The 24470-nt window shown below is 39.9% G+C and overlaps 1 protein-coding gene and 1 long non-coding RNA gene across 4 annotated transcripts; one reads left to right on the top strand and one right to left on the bottom strand.

Moving 5' to 3' along the window:
- Positions 1 to 3512: 3512 nt before the first annotated feature.
- On the bottom strand, positions 3513 to 8727 carry LOC102720405 (probable pre-mRNA-splicing factor ATP-dependent RNA helicase DEAH5). The gene is made up of 2 exons (XM_040520485.1): positions 5366 to 8727; positions 3513 to 4127 (listed from the first exon to the last, which is right to left on the bottom strand). Exons 1-2 carry the CDS (start codon positions 8653 to 8655, stop codon positions 3734 to 3736), a joined length of 3684 nt encoding a protein of 1227 aa, XP_040376419.1. The 5' UTR covers positions 8656 to 8727; the 3' UTR covers positions 3513 to 3733.
- Positions 8728 to 8977: 250 nt separating this feature from the next.
- Positions 8978 to 12157, top strand: LOC107303487. 3 transcript variants are annotated; one of them, XR_001549492.2, is made up of 3 exons: positions 8978 to 9584; positions 9796 to 10310; positions 10410 to 12157. It is a non-coding gene; the product is annotated as an uncharacterized LOC107303487 (long non-coding RNA). The 3 variants fall into 3 exon arrangements; XR_005811044.1 differs by having other exon boundaries at positions 8978 to 10011; positions 10136 to 10310; XR_001549493.2 differs by having other exon boundaries at positions 8978 to 10014; positions 10136 to 10310.
- Positions 12158 to 24470: the final 12313 nt, after the last annotated feature.

Here is a 24470-nt window from a genome sequence, read left to right as displayed (position 1 = left end):
TTGTGGTGTTTAAATAGCGCAAAGAAAGATAATGTGCATTAAATTGTATCCTAATCAATAAATCAAATCATTTATCTAGCAGCAAATAAATGCGCATTATATTATCTTGTCGTTTTGTTTATAATCTATGGGTGCATATTGTTTTGCTATAGAATAAACAAAAAGTCAAAAACCAAATTACTGCATTATGCGGTGAGTCATTCAAATGATAAGTATAAATGGTTCATGCTTCTTTTTGCTACTCTTAACAAAACAACCAAAAGACAACTATATGGGTGATCAGTTTGTTGTTGTCAAGGAGAATTGTTGACATATGTTTCTTTTTTTACAATCTTACTTTGCTAGAGATAAATCCCACTGGTATTGAGAGATTTAGGTAGAGTTTATACTTGGAAGAGAATTGAATCGTATTAGGGCAAAAGAATAAAGCATATGTATACAACAAAGTAGTAAAAAGCCAAGAAAGTTTCTTCTGTTTGAGGAAAAGGTCCATAAGGCCTCCTTCAACTATTGGCTGAGTTTGATTTATCCATAAACCACAAAACCAAGTATAGTGCCTCTCTCAACTATCATTACCAAATTAATTTGTCTCCTCGAAAAATTTTTATTGAAGTCAAGGGCTAACATGCATGTTGTCTAAGGAGATGGAATCCAAAAACATCATCCCAGTAGTATTGGATAATGTCACAAAAGAACAACAAACACATGTGAAATAATCAGTAGAAGAATGTTAGAAGCTTTGCCTAGAATCCTTTAGCGTGACTCGGGTCTGATACACAAGAAACAACATCCAAGACCGATAGTTCATGGACATTCTAGTGCTCAGGAGAATGAACCGCATCAGACCGTGCATGAGATGGTTGATTCGGTTGTTCATCATGCGCTCATTCACTAGTTAGGTGTATTGGTTAAGACTAGGAATGGCAAATTCCACTGTGTGGTCGGGGCCCCAGTGGGCCCTCGGGGGTGATTTTTCACCCGTGGGGACTAGGGGACATCAATTAGACATCAAAACATAGTGAAATGGAAGGCCCAATAGTGTAAAGGCCCAACATAAACCCTAGTGACTGCCTCTCATTCTCTCACTCTCACCCGTGACTCAAAAGCGGTGCCGACGTCGACGGCTGCAGCGGTGGCGGAGCTGCAGCCTATGAGGCAGCTTTAGCGGTGGCGCGATGACGGTCTATGGGGTGGCTTCGGCAGCGGTGGAAGTGTCGGCACAACGCTTGGGCAGCGCACCGGCCCGACACGATGATGCTGCGGCGGAGCTGCGTGACGGTCGACCGGTGGGGGTGCGGAGCGGACGCACAACAACCAACGTATTCACACCTTCTCCGGCGAGCGGAGGTGAGTCCCCCATTTCTCTCAGTGCACTTTTTCTTCGGAGGCACCAAGGCCCCCGGTTCGAGTCATGGGATCCGTCGGGGTCAGGGCCGGGGGAGCGTTTCGCCCTGTTTTCAATTTCGGGGTCGGGGCCATTCTTGTCCAACCCAGCCCCGCTCTGCCCCATTGACAACCCTAGTTAAGACCTTCTAGGGTTTTATCAAGAAAGTTTTGGATGGATGAGTAGCCTAGGAGTTACCTAAGGGACCTATTTATTTCCTCAAAGGGGCTACATCCATGAGCTATAGGCTGGTCAAGATGGAATTACCTAAGGAAACTTGTACGACGAATAACGATGAATTGCTAGATACAATCCATAAGGTGTCTAGAGAAAATTTCAGTAATCTCACATAATATCCTAATGTTGCTTATTATTGAGATCAACCTCAAAATAATCCACAACATCAATATCGGTCGATGCCACAACCCCAATACCAGTATGAGTTGATCAGCCTAATCAAGACTAGAATCAACCTAGGAGAGAGTCGATACAGGGGGAGCACCACAATACTATGTCGAGGGGCAATTTAGAGAAGAAGAATGAGTCGATAGGATTGCTAGGTTATGAGGATATAGTTTGGTTTGAGACTGAAGGAACAACCTTTATGTATGGAAGGGCAGATCCTAAATAGTTCGATACAGTACCACTTCCTCACCGATACAGGGTCCTAAATTTCTCTAAGTTATCAGGGCAGGATGATGTTTTAGAATTGAACATGTCAAGTGATTCCTAGCATAGTTTAGAGAAGCATCGACTAATAATGCCTTGAAGGTTAGATTTCTTTTTTCCATTTTCACTTTACAGATTGAATTTCACGTGGTTTTCATTTCTATCCCCAAACTCCATTATAAGTTGGGTTGATCTGGGAAAACAATTTCATAAATATTTCTTTGCTGGTATAAGTGAGAAGAGGCTGACAGATTTAGCGACTCTCTAGCAAAGAGTAGATGAGTCGGTTCCTAACTACATGCAAAGATTTAGCGATGACAAGAGTCGATGCTACAATCTAAGTGTCAGTGATGGTTAACTAGCAGAGCTAGCATTCTAGGGGTTGCTTAGTCCAATAAGGAGATGTTCTCTTCTTAAGAATTTAAAAGCTTATCACATCTGGTGTACAAGATATCGACTCATGAAGCTCAATTTTAAGAGGCCAAGAATGGCCAACCCTGACCACTGGACACTAGCGGCAGACACCCTTTTGTTAGGTTTAAGAAGAAACAAGGAGACACATGAGCTTCGGGTGGCGGGTGGTGTCGCTTGATCTGCAACTAGGTGTACAAGAGAAGACGACGCCTGCAGCAACACGACTTGATTCGCTGGCACGAGGGCTTGATCTGCTATCGCGCCGCCTCGTGATGAAATGCCTAGAGGGGGAACATTTTCGCCTCGTGCGGGAAGGAGCTGTAAACGATGAATTAGGAGCAAACGCGACTCTGAACTTTAGGAGAGCAATTTCATTCAGGAAAGGCAACTCGGTTTTTTTCTTTTATGGAGGGGAGGCTGGTGGTTAGGAGATCCGTTGGAAGGAGTCTTTCACCAATTAAGGATTTAGATGAGATTACGATGCCTGTTGGTGATGCTCTATGAATAAAAAAAGATTGTCTTCTACTGGCATTACTAAGCACATAGTTAGGGCATATTCAAAGGTATAGCCCACTATGGGCTCTTAACTGATCCATGTCAGCAGCAATAAATTATTTTACAATGGTACGTGCAAAGATAGAGTCAAGTATGATTTTCTTAATTAATGTAACAAATATTTTTTTTAGTACACTACTTTCATTTTTATCCACCCTTGTGCAACAAAATTTTTATCTATCATCATACTACGAAGTTTAAACAAAGTTTACTTTAATAAAAGTTTATTTTAATAAATACTAAAAGTCAACGCTAAGCCATTGTTATGAATAATGTCTTTCCTCTCCATCCCTCTTTTTTCTCCATGTCACTTAAATTGCTTATGTATCAATTAGTAGAGGGAGTTAATAAACACTTTGTAGGTGCTCTCAAGCACATTTCGACAACGATAAGCATTCGGAATTAGATGGAGTTAATGCCCTGTTACGCACATGAATACATGACGAATTCGCTCATAAGTAATCACCAAGTCACTATCAGGCCATCAAAATTATCTCAAGATTCTCAACAGACAACTGGCTAGCAATTAGGCAAACATGTAACTGTCTCAACAAAGGACAGAGTCCAGCTACATTACATGTGTCAATACATTCTCAGCTAGTAACAGCAGTCGTATCTAGAGAACACATCACATTAATATTTACAGCTACACCAAAATTTTCCAGTTTGGAATTCGATCAAGAACATGAAAAACATCGTGAGGGTGCGCCATCAAGCTCGGCGCTTGCTGAGACGCCAGGAGTTGGGCTCATGGTACCTGTCGTACAGGGGCTCAATCCTCTCCTGTCTCTTCCTCTTGCTCATCTTGGTTGGATCTGCCGACTTGTAGAACCTTGGGGCTAGCTCGGTGAGCCACTTGGGGTCGATCACGGTTACCTCCCGCATATATTCCTTCGTCGTCATCACAAGCTCATGGTAGATGACCCAGTCAGGCTGCCGCTGGAACAATGCGCTGCTTGGGTGTATGTACACAGGCTGGTTCTCAACCAAGGTTCTGTATCCCTCCTGGGGATCCTTCCTGGCAGCGTGGAAGAAAAAACCAGCAGTGATTGCTTTCCTTATTTTTGTGAAGTTTCTCCCGGCTGAAACAATGTCCAGTTTATATCTGCACAGATTGGGGAATATGTTAGCATATCCATTGTTTCATCAGACATCCTTGTTACTCTTAAATAAACTCAAAAGACAACCGTTCATCTAAAAAGTATTAGTGACATATGTTACTTTGTCCATCACAAAATAACTTCATCTTTCCAGTTCAAGTAGCTTCTAAAACTAGAATGCGCAAAAGACCTCAATCATACGAAGTACAATGGGTACACTGCAAAGTCGTCTAAAAATTTCCCCCATGTTCTTTCTAAAACAACAATCTCTCTTAACAAGAAAAGGAATGAACCAGTCGCAGAAGAATAGTCGAGTTCATCCACAGAAACCACGTACCGTCCGCATCTGAATTAATATCAACATACTATCAAGTAAAACCTTTGTACTTACAACCCAGTTTCAGATCAAAATATGTGTAGTTAATAACTGTAGCTATATTCTTCAATAGTACTTACACAAATTAGTGTACACTTCCCTACCTGTTTTTCCTTTTTTTATCATGTCTTTAGCGTACATTCTCACAAATCACTGCATAATTGCTTATGCACTACGCATGCTAGCTGGATTATATGTGATAACTAATCTATATGTATCACACTAGCATCATGCTTATGCATTGTAATTTGCAACGGGTTCAAACAAAATAGACTACAAATCTAAAATAAAAATGCAGTAAGCTATCCTCAAATCTAGAACCTGCATGCATGTTATAAGAACAATTGGACATCTACATATATGCAATGATGTATTATTTTTCTCTTAAAATTTATAAATAACAAACACCCAGCTACATATTTCTGGTCACATAAAGAAAACAAAATCTGAACTTGGGATAGGTCCCCCAATTCCATCTTTTAATATATATGACAAACATAAGGTTGGCAAACTTTATTTGTTACAGTTTGCTTTTTGGCTCTACATGCTTTCCTTTTCACTAAAAAAACAAAAAGGCAAAACTGAGCCAAGACAACTAGACAAGAGGAATACTGACATAATTAACCAAGCAATTGATTACAATAATAATCTACACTGTAAGTATCTGGCAAGAAACTGGAACAGTGGAACTCAAAATAATCTGAAGGCAAATCAAGTCTGGAATATACGTAACGCAAGATTGACCTATGTACAAGGCAAACTAACAAGAATAAAACTAAATAGTTCTAAGAAGAATTGCAAGGAAACAAATATAATGCATATCCTCACATAGGCTTTTAGCTCAAACTACTGAAAATTAATAGTTACCTGTCCATGATAGTGAGAAGCTGCTTCCTCACATCTTGAGCTCTCCTTAAGGATCTTGATTGAACAAAATTCTCAAAACACCAGGGCCCTGAAAAGTTCTTTGCCTTCCATGCCTCATATACAGCAAGCAGAGTTAGATGATCCCCTTCTGGCTGAAAAAATTTGGCCCTTTTTTGATCAGCCTGAGCTTGTTTTTCTCTTGGCCTATAGAATATATTCCCAGTTTGAATCATTGCTATGATAGTTAGGATCTCATCACTGCATCCAAGGTCAACACTGGCTAAAAGCATCTTTGAAAGTGGTGGATCTAGTGGAAATTCAGCCATTTTCCTCCCCAGTTTGGTAAGGAGCCCTTCCTCGTCAAGAGCACCTAGGCTGTACAATTGTTCCATTGCAGATATAAGTGCTTGTGGTGCTGGAGGGTCCATGAAATCAAATGATAATAGGTCATTAATTCCCATCGCCTTCATGTTGAGAACTGTAGACCCCAAGTTGATCCTTTGAATTTCTGGGATTGTTGTGGGAGACATTTCATTGCGGTATGCACTTTCAGTGTATAGACGATAACACTTGCCAGGGCCAGTACGCCCAGCACGCCCGGCCCTCTGCTTTGCTGATGCTTGAGAAATTGGAGTGATGACCAATGAATCAAGCCCTTGTTTTGAATTATAAACATTAATTTTGGCAAAACCAGGATCGACAACATAATATATACCGTCAATGGTTAGAGAGGCTTCAGCGATATTGGTGGCAACAACCACCTTCCTCTTCCCTGGTGGAGCAGGATCAAAGATCTTCGACTGCATCTCACTGGGAAGAGCACTATACACAGGCAAAATTATGAGCTCCGGAACATCTTTTCCAAGCCCTTTCATTCTCTCATAAAGACATTGACAGGCATGATCAATCTCCTCTTGACCCGTCAAGAAAAGAAGGATGTCACCTTCTGGCTCAGTCAAGTGAATTTGAAGCACAGTGATCAATGCTGCATCCAAATAGTCACTTTCTGGTTGTTTGGTGTAGAGTATCTCTACCGGGAATGTTCTTCCAGGAATTGTGAAGATGTTGCAATTGAAAAAATACCCTGAGAACTTCTCTGCATCCAGGGTAGCAGAAGTAACAATAAGCCTCATGTCAGATCTGCGCTTAATAAGCTGCTTTAGCAAACCAAAGAGGACATCTGTGTGGATGGTCCTTTCATGCGCTTCATCAAGCATAATTACAGAATACTGGGAAAGGTTCTCATCGACTAGAATCTCACGCAGAAGCATGCCATCAGTCATGTATTTGATAACCGTGTCTGGCCCAGTGCAATCCTCAAAGCGGATGGCATAACCAACTTCCTCTCCAAGTCGACAACCAAATTCTTCTGCTACTCTCTTAGCAACAGACATTGCAGCCACACGACGAGGTTGAGTGCAACCAATCTTACCCCTGGTCGTATAGCCTGCTTCAGCCAAATATTGCGTCACCTGTGTGGTTTTCCCAGAACCAGTCTCTCCAATAACCACCAAAACTTGGTTATCGTGCACAGCTTGTATCAGCTCTTTCTTCAACTTGTATATTGGAAGACTTTGTCTCTGCTCTTGTATTGAAAGCTTGGACCTCTGTCCAAAGGTTAAAGCCTTTCCATATGCCTCCTTCTTCCATTCAGGCATATCGTAGGCTGAAAGTCCAACACCTCTCAGTTCCTGTGCAAGGTGCCGCTCCCCTGTATCAGGCATTGGGTCTTCCCATGGCCTATTCAGATCCTTGGGGATTGAGTCCAGCATTGCTCTCTGTTCCTGTTCCCGAACCTCACGCCGCTCCTTAATGAGAGCAGTTTGGAGAGCAGCAGCTCGGCTCAATGAACCCTCCGGATTCTTGAAAATCTTAACAGGTGACATGTCGATTGAAAATCTGCTCTGCCCCTGCAAGAAAGCAGGTTCATCCTCATTAAGCTCAATCTCTTGCTCCTCCTCTGCCCCTTCCTCTTGGTATAACATACCATCCCCATCCTCATCAAACATTGGGTAATCCCTCACATCCAGGACACCTGAAGCAATCAGCTGCTTTGCTTCCCACCTCTCCGGAGAGCTCATCCTCTTAAGTGGTCGCCGTGATATAGGTGCAACCTCATCCTCCTCTGCAATCATAATCCCAGACAGACCCAGCCTCTTGCCAGAGCCCCCACCAACACCACTAGCACTACCACCAGATGGGTTTGCCCGTGGTGCATCATCCCCACCACGTTGTATTGGCAGGAGATCTCTCCCAGTATCCTGATCTACGTCCCTCATTGACAAACTCAACTTTTGGCCCTTCACAGAAACCACCTTAACATACACCTCCTGATCACGCTTCACCATCTCTTTCGCATTGGCCACCCGTCTGGTGGCCATTTGTGAGATGTGAACAAGACCCTCACGTCCTCCACGAACATCCTCAAGCCTAACAAAGCAACCGGTGTCCATTACCCGTGTCACCCTACCCCGGTACACCTGGTAAAGCTCTGGCTCACCACTGGAATTAGCAACAGCACCATCTTTCCTTCCACCAAACTGCTCGGGTTCTTCCTCATCATTGTACCTCCTGCCTCGCCTATGGTCCCTGTCTCTATCTCTATCAAAATCTCCACCTCTGTCCTTATCTCGGTCTCTCCGCCATTCATCATCTCGATTTCTATCTTGGTCTCTATCGCGGCCATTATCACGGCCACGATATCGATCCCCATCCCGGGCTCGGTCTCGATCCCTATCTCTGTCACGGCCATGGTCACAATCCCGTCCACGGTCATAGTCACGGCCACGGTCATCATGGCGGCGGTCATGGTCGCGGTCCCTTCCGCGCTCGTCACGGCGGTGGCGGCCACGGTCGTCCCTGGCAGGTGCGGGGGCTGCGGCAGCGGCGGCCTCTTCGGCGTCGCGCTCGAGCTCGAGGCGGAGGGTGCGGGCGCGGTCGGGGTCGTCGGGGCGGGAGAGGCCGGGGAACTTAGAGGTGCCAGCGGCGGGCTGCGACGCGGAGCTAGGGTTGCGCGGGTCGGAGGGCGGCGGGAGGATGGCGTGGATGATAGTGAGGAGCGTGCGGACGAAGTAGTCCGGGAGGTCGGCGCCGTTGGCCTTGAGCTTGGCGTCGAAGTCGGTGACGGAGGCGGAGTCGCGGCCGAGCTCGGTGATGAACTCGGCGAGCACCTTGTCGCCGACGCCGATGTGCGTCTCCAGCTCCGAGCACACCTTGGAGACCAGCGAGAGGTACTCCAGCTTGCGGAGCCCGTCGTCGCTGGGCCCCGCCGCCGCCGCCGTCGGCGCCATGGGTGAGGTGAGGCGGTGGCGGTGGAGCGAAAGCTAGGGTTTGGTGCGAATGCGCCACGATGTTGCGGGTTGGGGATCCTACTCTTTCGTTCGGATCTGAGACAAGCAGTTTTTCTTTCCGGCTGGAAAAGCATCCGTTTGGGATTCCACGAGGGAACGGGTGAATGGGCAGCGGCCCATGGGGATCAGAAAGCGGCGGCCCAATAAGAAGGCCTGCCTGCGCGCGGGCCCATTCGGATGTAAGCCCCAATAAGTGCGAATTTCTTTATTCCGCACCACTTCCTCATCTTTTCTTCTATTTCTTTTTTTCTTCCCATTTTATCTTTTATTTTTAGTTGGATGGACTGTTTTGCCCGTGAGTCCACACCTGCCCGATATCTGTATGCGACCTGATAGGAGATAGTTCCGAGGAGGCAAAACGACGATATCTGCGACCAGGTACGAGATCCCTCGAGCAGGTGAGGATAATCAAGTCTCCTTCTTCGATCCGATCGATCTCGGTTTTTCAATATCTGTATTCTAGCAGGTAGATCTAGGGACAAAACAATCCACCGGCCGAAAAGAAAAGAAAAAATGTGAAAGAAAAAAAAAGGAAAGAGAAGAAAAGATAAGAAAATGGTGTGGAATAAAAAAATTCGTACTCCCTATGGCTATGGTATATTATGAAAGGCGTGCGAATTAGGCGGTGAAGGATGAAAATCTCGCGGCGAACGCTGGCGATTTCTCCACGTTTCGGCGGGAAAACCCTAGTCGGCGATGGCGCCTCGGCAATTTTTCGGATAGGGCAAGCGGCGGCGCCTGCTCCGCCATCCGCCGCCGGTCCCAGAGGTGGCGCCCCGCGCGCAGCGGGGTCGTGCGTTGGGCGGGTCCCGGAGGATGGAGGAAGCGAGGGAGCGGGTGGCTCCGGCTTGGTCACTGGGGTCGTGGCAGTGAGTGCTCTACTTCTACTCCCGTTCAGCTCTTGAGATTGAAAGCATTGAGGGGCCTGTGAGTTGTGCGAGTTGTGAGTGAACATTTTGACCCTGTTATGAGTCAGATTATGGTATTATTGTGGGCTAGATCTTAGGTGGTAAGGATTTATGATTTATAAATTGTTCTGTTCATAATGTACATGTTTCTCATATTACTTATAACTTTTAGGAGATGAGAAGGTATTATCATCCTATCATCATCCTATGCCGAAGAGGAATCTTGAGGGTGCTGCTGCGGCAGGGCCGCAAAAAAGGCTAATGTTACAAACAATTTTAATCCGGATGGCACAGCTTCTGCTTCGAGACAACACAGACCAATAGATGCATCGGAATATCAAAGAAAAGATTGCTGGAGCTAACGGTGTTTGCAGCAAGGCAAGGAAAGGTGGTGAGGATTTTGGTCCTCTCTACAAAACAGTCTAGATATAGGAAATGTATACAGAATTTGTTTCCTTGCTTATTTAGATTTTGCAAGACTTCTCCTAATGCAAGGCATGGCCTTCTCTCAGCCTGGCCAATCACCAACTTCCATAAACAAGGGCAATCTTCTAGAGTTGATAGATTTCTACAAGGAACAAAGAAATCAGGAGGGCTTTTGATAAAATTACTGCTTGTCATGCTGGAAATTTAGACATAGCTTCTCCATGGATTCAAAAGGGTCGTGCAAAAGATTGTGCACAAGAGGTTAGTTGTTGTTTATATCATTATATGCTATTGACTTGGAAATTAACTACCGTTTCATTGTTGAGCTATCTTAACATATTCTTAATTTGTGGTTTGCAGGTCTTTGAATAACAAAGGGAAGGTTATAGGAAGATTTCTTGGTCTTGAATATCTCACAGAGGATACACCTGCTGCTGCATTCAAGGAAACATTAGTTGGTCTGCTTGCTTAGCATGGCTTATCTATTTCTAGACTACAAGGACAGGGGTATGATGGAGCTTCAAAAGTGAGACAAGAATTTAACGACATGCAGCTTTTGATATGCGATGAGAACCCATATGCTTTTTATGTTCACTGCTTTGCCCACCAGCTACAACCAGTGCTTGTTACTGTCACAAGGTGCTCTTCATCATTTGTTCATGAATTTCTTCGACAGTATCTCTTTGTCGTTACCACTATGGTTGAATCCTGTCAGATGATGGATGCATCACCTGAAGAGCATCACCATACCACTTTGAATAAGTTGGAGAGTGATGAGATACCCTCTGGAGGAAGCAGCCATAAAGAAAAGAACCTAGCTAGCTTGGGAGGTACTAAATGGGGCCCATGTTATACAACCTTGAGTTGTACTAACACAATGTGAGACTCAGTTTTGGATGTACTAATGATTCTACATCAACATGAGCGTCAACTGTCAAACGCGCAGGATGTCTGATACAAATAATGGATAATTTTGAATTTTTATTCGTTTTGAAGATGATGTTAAAATTGATTGCCATTGCAAATGAGTTATCACTTGTGTTGCAAAGAATGTTTGCAAACCTCAAGGGACAATGGCTGGGAGTAATTATTTGAAGATGTCAAGAGTTTTTGTGCCACTGATTGGATTCCAGGACCAGATATGGATAAACAAATATGAGCTACGGGTCGATCAAGGGGAGACGGGGGCAACTGTCACTCAATATCATCATTATAATCATTATTGTGAGGGGATTTTCTTTGCTTCTATTGATTCCATTATGACAGGGATAACTCATCGCTTCAACGATGTTTCTATGGAGTTACTAGTTCATTTTTCTTGTCTTGATCCAACGAACAACTTCTGTAAGTTTGATGAGGTGAAGCTTGCTCGTCTTACTGAGATTTATGCTGAAGATTTCTCCATGGATTATTGTGTAGTTATAAAACATGAACACCAAAACTAAATTCCTTTTATGACATTGCAAGTCTAGCTGCCATGATGGTTGAAACTGATACACATTTGATTTTTCCATTGGTAGATCGCTTTATCAAGTTGACACTGCTCTTACCGGTTACAAAAGCATCTGTTTTAAAATTGTTTTCAGTAGTGAATGCTATCCATACCAATTTTTGTGACCTCATACCTGATGAAGACCTGAATGACACTAGTGTGTTATCTTGAGAGAGATATTTAAAGACTTGGTAATGAACCAATTGTGGAATGCTTTCAAACTATGAAAATATCAGACAATGCAATTTTGCTGCAATCATAATAAACACCCATGTGGTATGTTGGTTGCATTTTTGCTCCAAGGCAATTTTTACAACTTTTTATTGTAATTGATTCTCTAATATTATTATTTGGGTGCATGATTGAGCTTTCAGTGCCTGCTACTGCATAAGTTTCATTTGTGATGTACTTTTTTCCCCATATGTTTCTTCCGTGACTTGCATATATTGATTCTTTTTAGTGTATGGCTGTGATAGATGGGAAATGGGCCTTGATGGACTTCATTTGGTATTTTTTGTTTTGCCTCATTAAATTTTTTACAGAGGAAAACTTTCACCACACATAAATTAAACTGAAGAATTGAATAAACAGAAGCCTAGTACAGTTTTTGGTTATTCTTGTGAGCACACCTAGTTATGGATCATGATACTCAGCTTCAGTTCAAACTATCATCTGTTGATGCTTAAATAATGTCTCTTGGCCCTTTGGGTTACACAGTATGTGTTAGATTTTGTCAATTCTTCGCATCATTTCAGCTGACCTATTTGGACAGCTGTGAATAATGTTCATTCTGATCATTAAAGTTACAAAGCCAAGAACACTAGGTAGTGGACCTGCTATGTTGTTTTTGTCTACGGAGGGTTCATGTCCCTCTATTTCCATCTTTCTTAATTCATCAGCATTAAATTGACATTATTAGAATATATCAAATAAATGATCAAATAATTACAGTGGTAGCATCGGAGCACCCTTATTTAGTGGAAAATATCTATACCAAATAATCATGGTATGTAAAATACAAAGAGGAAAGAACACACACAAAACAAACAATCATATGGTTAATCCATAGCTGATAGGTGAATTAAAAAATACAATCAGCAGCCTATTTGGTAGATACCCTGTAGTCAGGTCATGGATAAATGATGAAAAGATAGAAGATGTTTAGGACAGTCTCGTAAGTGCTGCATTGAAAAATAAAGGGTGAGCGTGTGAGTTTCTAATGTTGTGTTCTTTGGGTCCACTCACTGTACTGACAAACGGTGGCTGCGGTTATACCAAAAGAACCAGATTTTCCCATACCATTATGTTTCAAGCTACTCATCAGTGTTGGTTATTCCCTGCTAAGGTTAGTAATATTGCCATCTCAGCCCCCATTTTTTTAACTCTGAATTTCGATGGTTGTTTTACTTCACCCCCTCAAGAATATAACACCTCAGGCATTGGTAGGAATGTGTTAATACTGCAGTGACTGTGATTTCTCAGCATAGTCCTCCAAGCCTGGATTAGGTCTTCTTTCCAAAATGGCAATGTAGAAGTGGGCACTGAAAGGAACAGTTGATGCTCTGCATATTCTTTCTTTTGTTCCCCCTTCCGTTGCTGTTCTTTTCTTGTTGCTTTAGGTGTATCTGTTTTGCGCTTTCTGCACCATGGATATTTTCATGCGTATCTAATGCAACATCACTATTTTCTGCGTTGCATCTCATATTCATCTGAATGTTGTCTCATCTACTCATGTCCAGTTTAATCAAAGTATGTCCACATGTGACAGGAACTGGCTTTGCATGCACATCTCCATTTGATGGTGAAAGCGAGTGAACATAATAGTGTTCATCTCCTAGTGCTTTGAGCTTAGAGCAACTGACGAAAGGATCATCTTGCAGAGCAGAACTGCCTGTCAGTTATGAAATGAAAAAGGAAAAAAAACTGCTTGCGGGAAGCTTTTTTTTTTTCTTCTGTATAGGCACTACATTGTTTTGTTTTTTTTTTTTGATAAATGGGATATTTCATTATCACATTTCTGTGTACAACTCTACTATTTGTAGAGCTAATAAGCATTAGGGAATGTTTGATCTGTTTTGTCATGGTCGGGATCACTTATCAGCGCAGGCAGCTACAGTACGGCGATAAATAGCAATCAATAGGATTAGTTTTGCTTATCGGTTTGTTAGCTTATTTTTAGCATAATTAGTTATCCAGTGTAAGCCTATTTAGAGGCATGATTCGTTTAGATCAATCAAGCAGATTCAATCTCTAATTATCTCATCTCCTATTCTCTGTTTACTCATCTCCCTTGCTGTTCATCACGGGTCCACCCGATCACTCAAATTCTTGCCCTATACGATCATACGCTAGAGCCGGTAACATGTTTGGATGCTGATTTTAATCAAGATGTAATCAGGTTATGTTTGTCACGTGCCACTGCTGGATTCATGTGTAGCAAATTTCTCGATGTTAAAGTTAAGTCACTCCTCATGTCCAATTTTATAATGTGTGTATTTAAAAAAGTCATGCCTTAAGAATGACCAATAATATATCAAATTTTATGTATGTTTGGTATAAAATGTTTATTGATATATTTATATTTCAAAGCTTTTGAAACAATATATGTTGCAAGAAAAATTAATGAAAAGTCCAATTTTGATGGCTATATTGCTCAAGGTAAGTTTGATCTCCAGGGGTCGATGCCAGCCTGGCGGGCTCAATCAGATTCATTCTCTCAGATGAAGATCTTTGAGAGTAGTAAAGCAGCGTCAACGAATATATATTTTTGTTTTTCTTTTCTTCTTATCACTTGTTCTGCGAATTTATGGAAAATTTATTGAAGACTTGAGATTGTCAGTATTGTATACTATAAATATGACAGTAAGATGCTGGAAAGATCTACAATCAAATATGCTTATCATGTTTAACTCGGGAAGTTCCTGTACACCGTCTGCATTGTGCTACTCCAAGCCATAATATAGTTTGTTTATTTCTGATGTAGACGTTGATTGGCATCAAATGATAGAAATAAATCAACAAAATGCTCAACCTGGATCTGCTTCCTTTTTTTATAGGTACCTACACTGGTGTCAAGAGGATTAATATTTTCTAAAAATGCGAATGTCTTCAACCGAATCAAAAGGCTTGATGGGAGATGGTATATCCTGATATTCAGATACATAATATTTTGTTTTCAGTATTTTTACATTCGAATAGTTTGCATGAAATGTTACAGAATAATTTGGTGGTTATAGTGCTTCTGTAGCTTGTTAGTTGTGAGGATAATGCTAACAAATGTAACCAGGCAAGGACTGCTGGAGTGCTGGTTAGCTCCGAATTCGGATACATGTCATGTGTCTATGTTATGTTGAAAGGTAAGTAGCTCATTCTAACAGCAGCTGAATATTTGTAATCTGACAGGAGCAAGCAAAATCTTGATATTCCTTTGGAATTTGTTGATAGGTTCTGGGGCTTTTCAATGAAAATTTCTTGATTAGTAGAGGTTGTCGGTTCTTTAATTAAGTGTAAGAATAACCTAAACAATATACATGTCTGTATATTTAAACTTCTGCTTTGAATTCCAGCTTGTACCTATACTTAACCAGTTACCAGCAGACGACTAGTATTCATAATCTAGTTGACTTGTGATTATTGTGTGAACAGCATTCTATGTGTACCTGTCCCCTTTACTCAAACAAAATCAAATCAAAGCATAGAATATTATGGACTAAATTTTTTGTTAACCAACTATCCAAGCCCGTCATGAATTACACCGTTCTTAAATAATTTTGGTGTATTCCACTGTTTCGCGTGTATGAGCTTAGGGGCTAGGACTATAAACCCATCGTCCCATGCTCTTGTTTTAATGAAATGATACATCGCTCTTCTGCATATTCAAGAAAAACATTTGGTCATGCTAGTTTTTTTTATTGGTGCTTTTACGCTACCTTCTACTTCTACTTAAGAGGGCAGTAGTGTAGTAGATAGATTTATCACCGTTTATTTTTATAGATATTTTCATCATTGGTTTAAGTAAGAGGAGGGTTAAATTAGTCTCTCTCTTTTTTTTTAACTAATTGGTGGGCCGAGTTTGTTAGCAGGCCCAACACCGTTGTATGTGATGCAGTATGTTAAATGCACCGAAAAGGAATAAAAAAACAGACAGAAAAGAAAGAAAGAAAGAACGGGATCCCTGACCAAGTACACGCACATGGAGGACTATAGTATGCCTCTGCTCTGCATGCATGGGAAGGGTTAACTGACATACCCTCTGTTAAATAACAACAATTTACACTAATGCCATGGTAATTTTTAACAATATTATCTTTCTACTACGTAATCTAATCCCAATAGTATTAATTCACCTGAACCATTGGATAAGTTGTATCAGATGGCTTACATACACGGCAGGGTACACTAAAAAAATCCTTTTTTATGGGGGTAAGTAAGCTGCCCTTATCCATTTATCATTTATCCCTTTTGGGTTGTTACTGTGTATTTTCTGGATCAGGATATATATGGTGCAGTTACACTGTCATTGCATGATGAGAAATGGAGGGTCCAGATTAACACACACTGTAGCAATATTTTACTATAGAAAATATGAGGGTCATTGGATCAAAATATCGATGGTCTAAATTTGATACTATGCTTATTGTACTTGTTGTGCAGTTGTAGTACTAACTACATGTAATGTCGATCCGTATTTTCTCTTGTAGACTCCAGGCATCGTATTGTAAGTTGTTTTTGTGGTGGAGTTGACCTAAACAATTATTTTTTGGACACTTCTTAATCTCTAGCTCCCAAGATTCAGCACAACACGGTATATGTGCATTTCGAATTTTGTGATGTGGATGTATATGCTTGGCCCAATCAGCTGGACATGTCTGTCTGGGTAGGTCATTTGAACCTGAAATGATTTAGCTTTACGACCCTGCTTGTAATAGAGCTTCCAATATTGTTGTTGTGGAGACGCCGTTAGTCTTTATGGGTTGCTATTGTGTTGCTGTTAATGCTGACTGTGACAAAAAAAGTGCTCTCTCTTTGGCCTAACAAACCAGATTAAGGCAAGTATCATCTTTTGCATCGGATCCTACTCAGCAAAGGAGCTTACTTATTAGTTTGTTTGGTCAATGTGAAAAGCATCAAATTCTATGGCCACATATTTTGTATCGTATATATGGGGGAAAAAAATTAAAGAAGCATTAGGCCTTACATGTCTTTTCTTACTATGACATGCATTTCTTGCTCCTGAGTTCAGTCTGGTATTTATCCACAACCACAAGTAGTATAGACGGAGTATTGCTAGTTGGAGGCTGATTTGTTTCATAGTTGCAGGGTCCCGTGATGTAATATCCAGTTTCTTTGGTCAGAAAAAAAGTGTCTCAGTTAGGAGCAATCCTTTACTTCAACATATGGCATGGATTTGTGATTCATCATCTAAAATGCATTTATAAGAGTATGCTTATTCTGAATTATGCATTACAGTTTTCTAAATTGAACAAGATGCTCCCCCTTAAATCTTAATGAAACTGGTCGACTGAATTCAGCCGACCCAGCCAATAAATTGAACAAGATGCTGATAGCGTATTTATTTAAATATTTAACTCCTATGATGTACCGACAAGACGAAGAATGTTGTATAGAATTTCTCTTGTCATGCACTCTGTCTTACCAACTTCTTGTTGTTACTCTAACCAAAGTGAAGATGTGTACAGGCAAATAATACGATGCAATTGACCCCCTTTTTATTTTAAATATCTCTTCAATCTACTTCTTTGTTGAGAAAATAATCCAAGTATTGCACTGAAAACCAAAAAATAAAATAAAATCAGTGTTTGAGAGTTGACTTGAGTCAGGATGGTCCTCACCAAATTCCAAAAGGGACAGCTCTTTGTTCTCACCAACCAATACAATACAAAGCATATATCATACAATAGTCCAACCTCTCATGTGAATAGTTCATCTCCAGAGTTTGCTCTCCTACAGTTAACACAGATTCCATACCACCATCACTTCTGCACTTTCTGTGCCTTGGGAAATCAGCTTCTACTAGCATAGCCTCCTTACCCCCATTGATCATTTCTATATCTTGAGAAGACAACCCTACTTCTGACTTTGCACAATTCTGCCTTGATCTCCTGCATGTTCAGTGTAACTGACCCTCCACTGAATTGGTCAGAATGCATATCCATACATATCCAAAACTCCACAAGATTTTCTGCATATGTCCAAAACACCCAAACTGAAGCTCTCTCATTGTACACTAAGCTTAGGTGCAATGTCCTTCTCAATGATCCATGATAAAATCTCATCACCCTTCTCTCTGAAGAAAGAAAAGGAGGGTCAATGTCATCCAAATCCAAGCACCTCCAAGTTGTACACGCCCCAAAATGATGCATATACATCTACTACTGATCACTGATGCTGCTCATCACGAGTTTTTTGTTTTTCTTGCAGAGTGGTTCATCACCAGCTGATAAATCTACTACTGTATAATCTTTTTTGGCACGTTTAGTTTGGTCAAGACCACAACCGTGTGGGCCTCAAATCAAGTTCAAGAAATGCAGATTTGCTTTGAATTTCTTCCCAGCTGCAGGCCATGCATGGGTGACTGGCTGGCTTTATTCAGGCCGTGATGCATGTCTGAGCGACCTCTCCTGCTTCGTCTTCGTCTTCCTCCTTGGGTGCTTGACATGATTGATGATTCGCTGCACTAATGGAATGGAAAGGAAAGAAAAGAAAGTTATGGTGCGTTGAGAAATTTGGGATTCTGCCATTTGCGGCAGCATGATCATTGATCAGGGACGTCGGCTTCGGGCAACAGGCAGGCATGGTGTGGTGAGGTGAGATCCGAGTGGCCATTGATATGGACGTCTCTCTGCAAATGCAAAAGAAATTCAGGTTTAATTAATGGGGGACATGCGTGGTGTCAATTAGTTTTTATTAGGGTCGTCGCTTCCGACATACCTAACAATTAATTTCTGTTTAAAATCTTTTCAGGAACAAGTTTAATTGGACGAAGAACTAATGGTTTTATATCTCATAGCCAGTGCGGTTCTTGTCAACCCTGAAATATGGCAAAAGTTTGCAAGTTGAATTAAGACTATAAAACTGCCATCACTAATATGGCTTAGGTGCAACTTCAACTGTAACGTACTTCCTCCGTCCCAAAATAACTTATTCTGCGACGGATAAAGTATTTACACTGCAGTGAAAGAGTTAAGGGAAAATCAAATTAAGAGCTCAAATCATAAGATCTAGAGGAAAGCAACCTATAGCTGATGCACCATGGGGACAAATCTTCTCTGGGATTCCATTTGAGTTTGCAAGATGCCAAGAACAATAAGCAATATCGTGCCGTCCACTGTTTCTCTGTGCGGCTAACACTGTGTCAAATCTTGGATAAGCTAAGTGTTTGACCGCGCAAGCGTAATGAAACGTCCTGATCCATCTTTCCGGCATCGATCTGCCTCAATGGCATCCGTGGATTGCGTCTGGGTGTATCTGCACATTGGTTGTTTCTGGACCTAAGTTATCTTATTAAGGTGGAAAAGATGAAAGGCGAAAGTTACATTACCCGGCCGTTGGTCTTGTGATATGTCTTGACCTTTTTCCGTTCAAGAATTCATTCAGCTGGAAATTCTCTACAAGTTTTAGTTCTTTACTTCTTACTAAAAGAAGTCATGATGTTTTTCTTTTGTCCTTCTGGAGAATCTACAGTCAATTTTACTGATAGGTGTTTAGTATCGCTTGATTCTGTCATGTTGACCAGCTTGGTTTGTAGAATTGTTGCTGGAGAGAAGTGAACTTTAGCTTAATCAGTAACTAAAAACAAAATGGAAAATAGTTAGTTTCTTTATGTTTAACTGGAAATTAGGTGGACACTGATATGAGTGAAGAGTCACATTCTGAAACCTCATTTTCCTGAGAGTTCGAATCTACTCCACTCCACAATGATGTGAAGGATTGGATGGGTCACTGTTTCCTCATCACTGAGAAAAACCACTCTGGAAAGTGAACTTTAGCTGAGCTTGGCTTGGCTGATAGTAGCAGAACAAAATGGACTCTTGCACTGTCCCTGCATGGAATGTAGTAAAAAGTGATACAGCAAACTCGTGCCAAGGCCCCACTGCAACTTGTAATAACTGTTCAGATCTATGACTCAAGTGAGGTCACCTCATTTGACCTCAGTTTCTGCAAGGCAGGAAAAGATGTGTCCAATTTTAATTAGGACTTCTTGCCTACTGTTCTAGAAGGTAATTGACCAGTTCATCACTCATGCAGTTTCTGCAGAGCTGCAAAAATTACATCCCTGTCTTTAGAGTAAAGTATCTTAGTCATGTAAAAAATTAAATAAATAAATTCTAATAGGGGGGGTCACAATTTGTCAGTTTAGGTATAGAATTGGTAACTTCTTTAGTTTTATTTCAGTATCATGTACTCAGAGTCCACTATCTTGCAAAGTGGGGGCATTTTTCTTTTGATTTCATTGTCACAATTTTTAACTAATTTTACATGTACTTAATTTCTGGTTGCCACTATCTTATACACTGTAGTATTTCATTGTCCCAATCTCACTTCTTCCCAAGGTTTTATTAAGTCATCCCTGTCAACTCTGAACAAATGACCATGATAGCATATTTGAAATTATATGTTTAGCTTTTGGAAACTCCACACACTGAGAAAAAGAAGATGCTTCTTCATGTGGCATGTGTGTGTGAGTGTCTTTCTTCAGAGAAAGCTATATATATTGTGGCCCTATGATGGTTTGCAATCAGCCTGTCATGCCTTGTTTGTGCCTCTGTGGGTACCATGAAGGATCCTGTACTGTCAAGTCAACACTAATGGCAGCTTTCTACGCCACTAATTTGGCTCCATTATCAAGCAATTGTGGTGAGGACTAAAAGTGAAGGGTTAGGGTTATGGGCTTCGGAACAGGGCAGTCCCATTTCACATTCCTTTTGTCAGGACTATTTAATTGGCACTAACTCCTGCAAAAATATGTGGTGAAAACCACTGCCTAGGTGCAAACCACAGCACTAAAATTCTAAAAAAACAAATTAAGAATTTCTCACATATAGCCTAGGCATAGAAAACTTAAACAGAAAATCTACTTTTTTGTGAAATATTAGTGAAGAAAAGGACAAAGATCATGGTGTTTCCTTGTCATTTGTTCATCCTAACAAAGAGGGAAAATCATAAACTACAGGATAAACTTCCTGACAACAATTGGTTGTGTTTCTAAAGCCAATAACAAGGATAAAGAGATACATGAACTGGCTACTTTATGAAATCACCCACAAACATGTTTGCTTTGTGTGACTACTTCTACATCAGTATGCCCTAACTGCTGAATTTTTTTTTAGAACGGCGTTAGCACTGCAATTGGCTATACATTATGCAGAAATAGTTTTCCAAATTTTTCAGAAGTTTGTAGGACGAGTACGTACCAAGTTTACATTATGCAGACAGAGCTTTCCAAATTCAGTTTACAACCCTTCGTAATGTTTTCCCCTTTTCCTCTAGTCCAGTCATCTATCTATCGGCGATGAGATTGTAATTAAATAGTGCACTGCGTGCTTCCCTTCTTTAATTTAATCAAGGTAGAGCTCCTGCATGCCACTCTACTAAAAATGCAAAGTCAAGTTTGATCTTAAAATTTTTCGTGCTTCTCTAATATTAGGTAAGCCAAATGTGAGCTTTTCCAAAAATTATTTAATCATTTTATATAAATAGTTTCCAAGTTTCCTCCTAGCTTACAGTTTCCGTCATACATGTTTTAATTCCCCCACAATATAGTTCCTTGTTTTCATATAGGGTCACATTACATGACAAATGAAGTATATGAAATTGATTTTCGCTGGCTACTCTACTATGCCTCCTGTCAGCAAAAAAAGTATTTTGCACTGACGGTTCGATGTTGCCAACGAAGATTCTTGATTTTCGCTAAACTTTAATCGACTTTAACGCTGGCAAGGTGTCTAGCCGCTAGTAAAAGGGGGTGATTACCAAATGGTTATATTTGCAAACAAAAAATAATATGTAAATAAAACTTTTATATATGTATTCTTAGCGGTCTAAAGCCAAGGCTAAAAAATAAATTTTGATAAAAAAACATCAAAATCAACTCCAAATTTAGAGTTAAAAATTCAAATTTTGGCTTATAAGGAAAAACAAAAACGGGAAGATGGGGTGAAAGATTATATTTTGTAGTATTGTATTATCATTGTTCTACTCAAAAGTTCATGAAAAATCCATCCATTTTTCTAAAGAATATATAATACTTTCTATGTAACAATTGCAAATCTATTTTTAGATTTATCCGTTTCACGGTTTAAGTTGCATGCTATCGCATCTAACACACGCATTTTTCCTTAAATATTTCCCAATTATATATTTCTTTTGTAAATTCGTTTCAGTTTTTGGACAGATAATTATTTCCTGACTAGTCGTACATCACATCACTTCCCTTGCTAATTTAACTGTGTTATCAGATGACACATTTTTCACATAGGTAAATATAAAATTATGTTTTTGAGGGGGCAAAAAAAAAAGAGAAGGTAAGATGTGTGGCCCATGTATAGTGTCCGCAGTCAAGGAGGGCGGCCCAGCCTTTTTGTGGGCCAGGCCCACATGCTTCGTTGCCTCGGGCCCACTGGTGGGCACACGGTGGCATTGCCAACTTACGGTTACTGAATGTGGGGTCCCACACCATGCACTAGAAAATGAAACGAATGATACGGACGTTGGGTCATCGCTGAAAATATGGATAAGTAGTCTTTGTTTTATACTCTGTCTGTTTTTTTAGATCTACTTCCGATCATTTGTGATTTGTGTTACTCGAAAATTTTGTATAGCTATTGATGATTTATTACTGAAGAAATTTGAAGAATGATATGTAATTTTGCATATTTATATAATAATTTTAAATAAGATGAACGGTTAAATATGGATTTAAAATTTAATATCGTCAAATCAAAGACCAAAGAAAGTATTAAAACTATTTTTGACTCTACTTAGATTTATCACGGATAACCATATATGTTTTATATATGTGCTTTAATTAAACATCATATAATATGGAAAGAGTAATATTGATTATTTTAAAATTTATATTTTGGCAATGGCTATAACTTAAAAGAAAACGATAAAGGGTGAAAGTAAATTAAGAGGCATGCATGAAATGTGCGGCATATATATTAGAGTATTTCTAACCCAATGACTAGGATGGTGTCCATAATATTAAATAAGTTATCATCTAGAATGAAAGATAATGTGGCAAGTGAATAAATGAGAAAAGAGAATAAAACCATGTCTTGCATAGGACATGGTTTCTACACAACATTCAAGATATTATGTGAGATAAGTAGCATTAAATTAAAGTATGGAATAGTGGTGTTTGCATTGGAAGAGTAGTGTCTAGTACTAGTTTTTTGATGATGTGGAGTTTATGGAAATTACATCTAATATTATGGGTTGGAAATGCCCTTAACGTGCGGTTATATATCTATGTAATCCAAATATTTATTTATGAGAAAGTAATCAGGTGACATTTCCACACAGAGGTCAGTCTGTGCATGTATGACATAAGTTAGTTTGCTTCCCAACAATTAGTTTATAATAAGGGTGTGATCATCATTAAGTGCATGTCACGCATGTGTGACCAAAAAGAGCGGAAACACACGTGTACATGGGCCCTAGAAAGATCTCATGGGCAATTAGTTAGTTAATTAAAAATGTGTTGGTGTAAAAGCTAATTAAATCAATCACATCCAGGTCTAGCTACTATACTAAATATATTGCATTGCTTAATTAGATGGAACCAGGATATATATGGATAATGATCATGAGGCTTGGTCATCATTAGAGATTTAGAGGAGGATCCATGCCTCGTCATGTACGACACGATCGCACTGCAATATTTCTAATTATACACATATATCTTTTCACGGCTGCTTATACTTATAAATTAAAATTTATTTTTTCTGATTTTAAAATTATTTCACCAAAATTTATTTTTTATATCACTAAGATGTATATATAAAAATTTTATTTATAAATTATATTTTCTCTGCAACTAGGTCGTTTGGCTTAATGATGGCCCCTTAATCTTAGTGGGTTGGCACTTAATATTACACGAGGGTCTTAGTGCTTTTACTCTTATGCAGTTTTGCAAATCAACGTCAGCTTCTTTAGAGTGGATTAATTTGGAGTTGACAAAAACTATACTAGTCCATAACAAAAAGGGGGAAAAAAGAATGTTATTCTGCAAGGGTTAGTGCAGTGTTAGCATCGATCGCTTGTTGTTAACAAGAAGAACGAATTGAACATGCGTTTCGTGACATCACTTTTACGTTACTGCAGTACTGCTGAGTGCAATAGTGTTACCTAATTTGTCCATTTCAGATTATTATAATTTTATCCTCCTATTGTCCTAAAATATAACAAATTATAAGTTGTTCTATAACTTCTAAATTTACCCCAATAATACTCACTCCGTTTCGCAATATAAGTCTTTCTAGTATTGTCTAGATTCATAAAGATGCTAATGAATCTAGACACATATATAAATTATATACATTAATCAATAAATAAATTTAGGCAATGTTTGAAAGACTTACAGTATGAAACGGAGGTAGTATATTGTAAGTACATAATAATAACAATAATAATAATAATAATATGATATCAAATTAGCATCATTAGATTCATTTGAAATATATTTTCATAGCTTAGTTCTCTGATGTGGTAGATATTAATATATTTTTCTACAAAAAATTGTCAAATTAACTTAGGATAATTTGACATGGGATAAACCAGAATACCTTACTTTTGGGACGAAGGGAGGACAAAATTTCATATCATACAAGACGAGGCGACAAACCACATTATTAACATCACTATTTGTATCGTAATTATTTTTCAAAAAGTGTTAATTCAGGTTA

This window comes from Oryza brachyantha, chromosome 2 (assembly GCF_000231095.2).
Source record: "Oryza brachyantha chromosome 2, ObraRS2, whole genome shotgun sequence".
NCBI classification, from domain to species: domain Eukaryota; kingdom Viridiplantae; phylum Streptophyta; class Magnoliopsida; order Poales; family Poaceae; genus Oryza; species Oryza brachyantha.
This window is presented reverse-complemented; position numbering and strand designations above follow the sequence as displayed.

What these genes read in the sequence shown, in the direction of transcription:
- LOC102720405 (XM_040520485.1), bottom strand. Translation starts at nt 8,655, where the DNA reads ATGGCGCCGACGGCGGCGGCGGCGGGGCCCAGCGACGACGGGCTCCGC. An exon ending in CTTCTCACTATCATGGACAG is followed by an intron (nt 4,128 to 5,365) that starts GTAACTATTAAT and finishes CAATCTGTGCAG; the next exon opens with ATATAAACTGGACATTGTTT.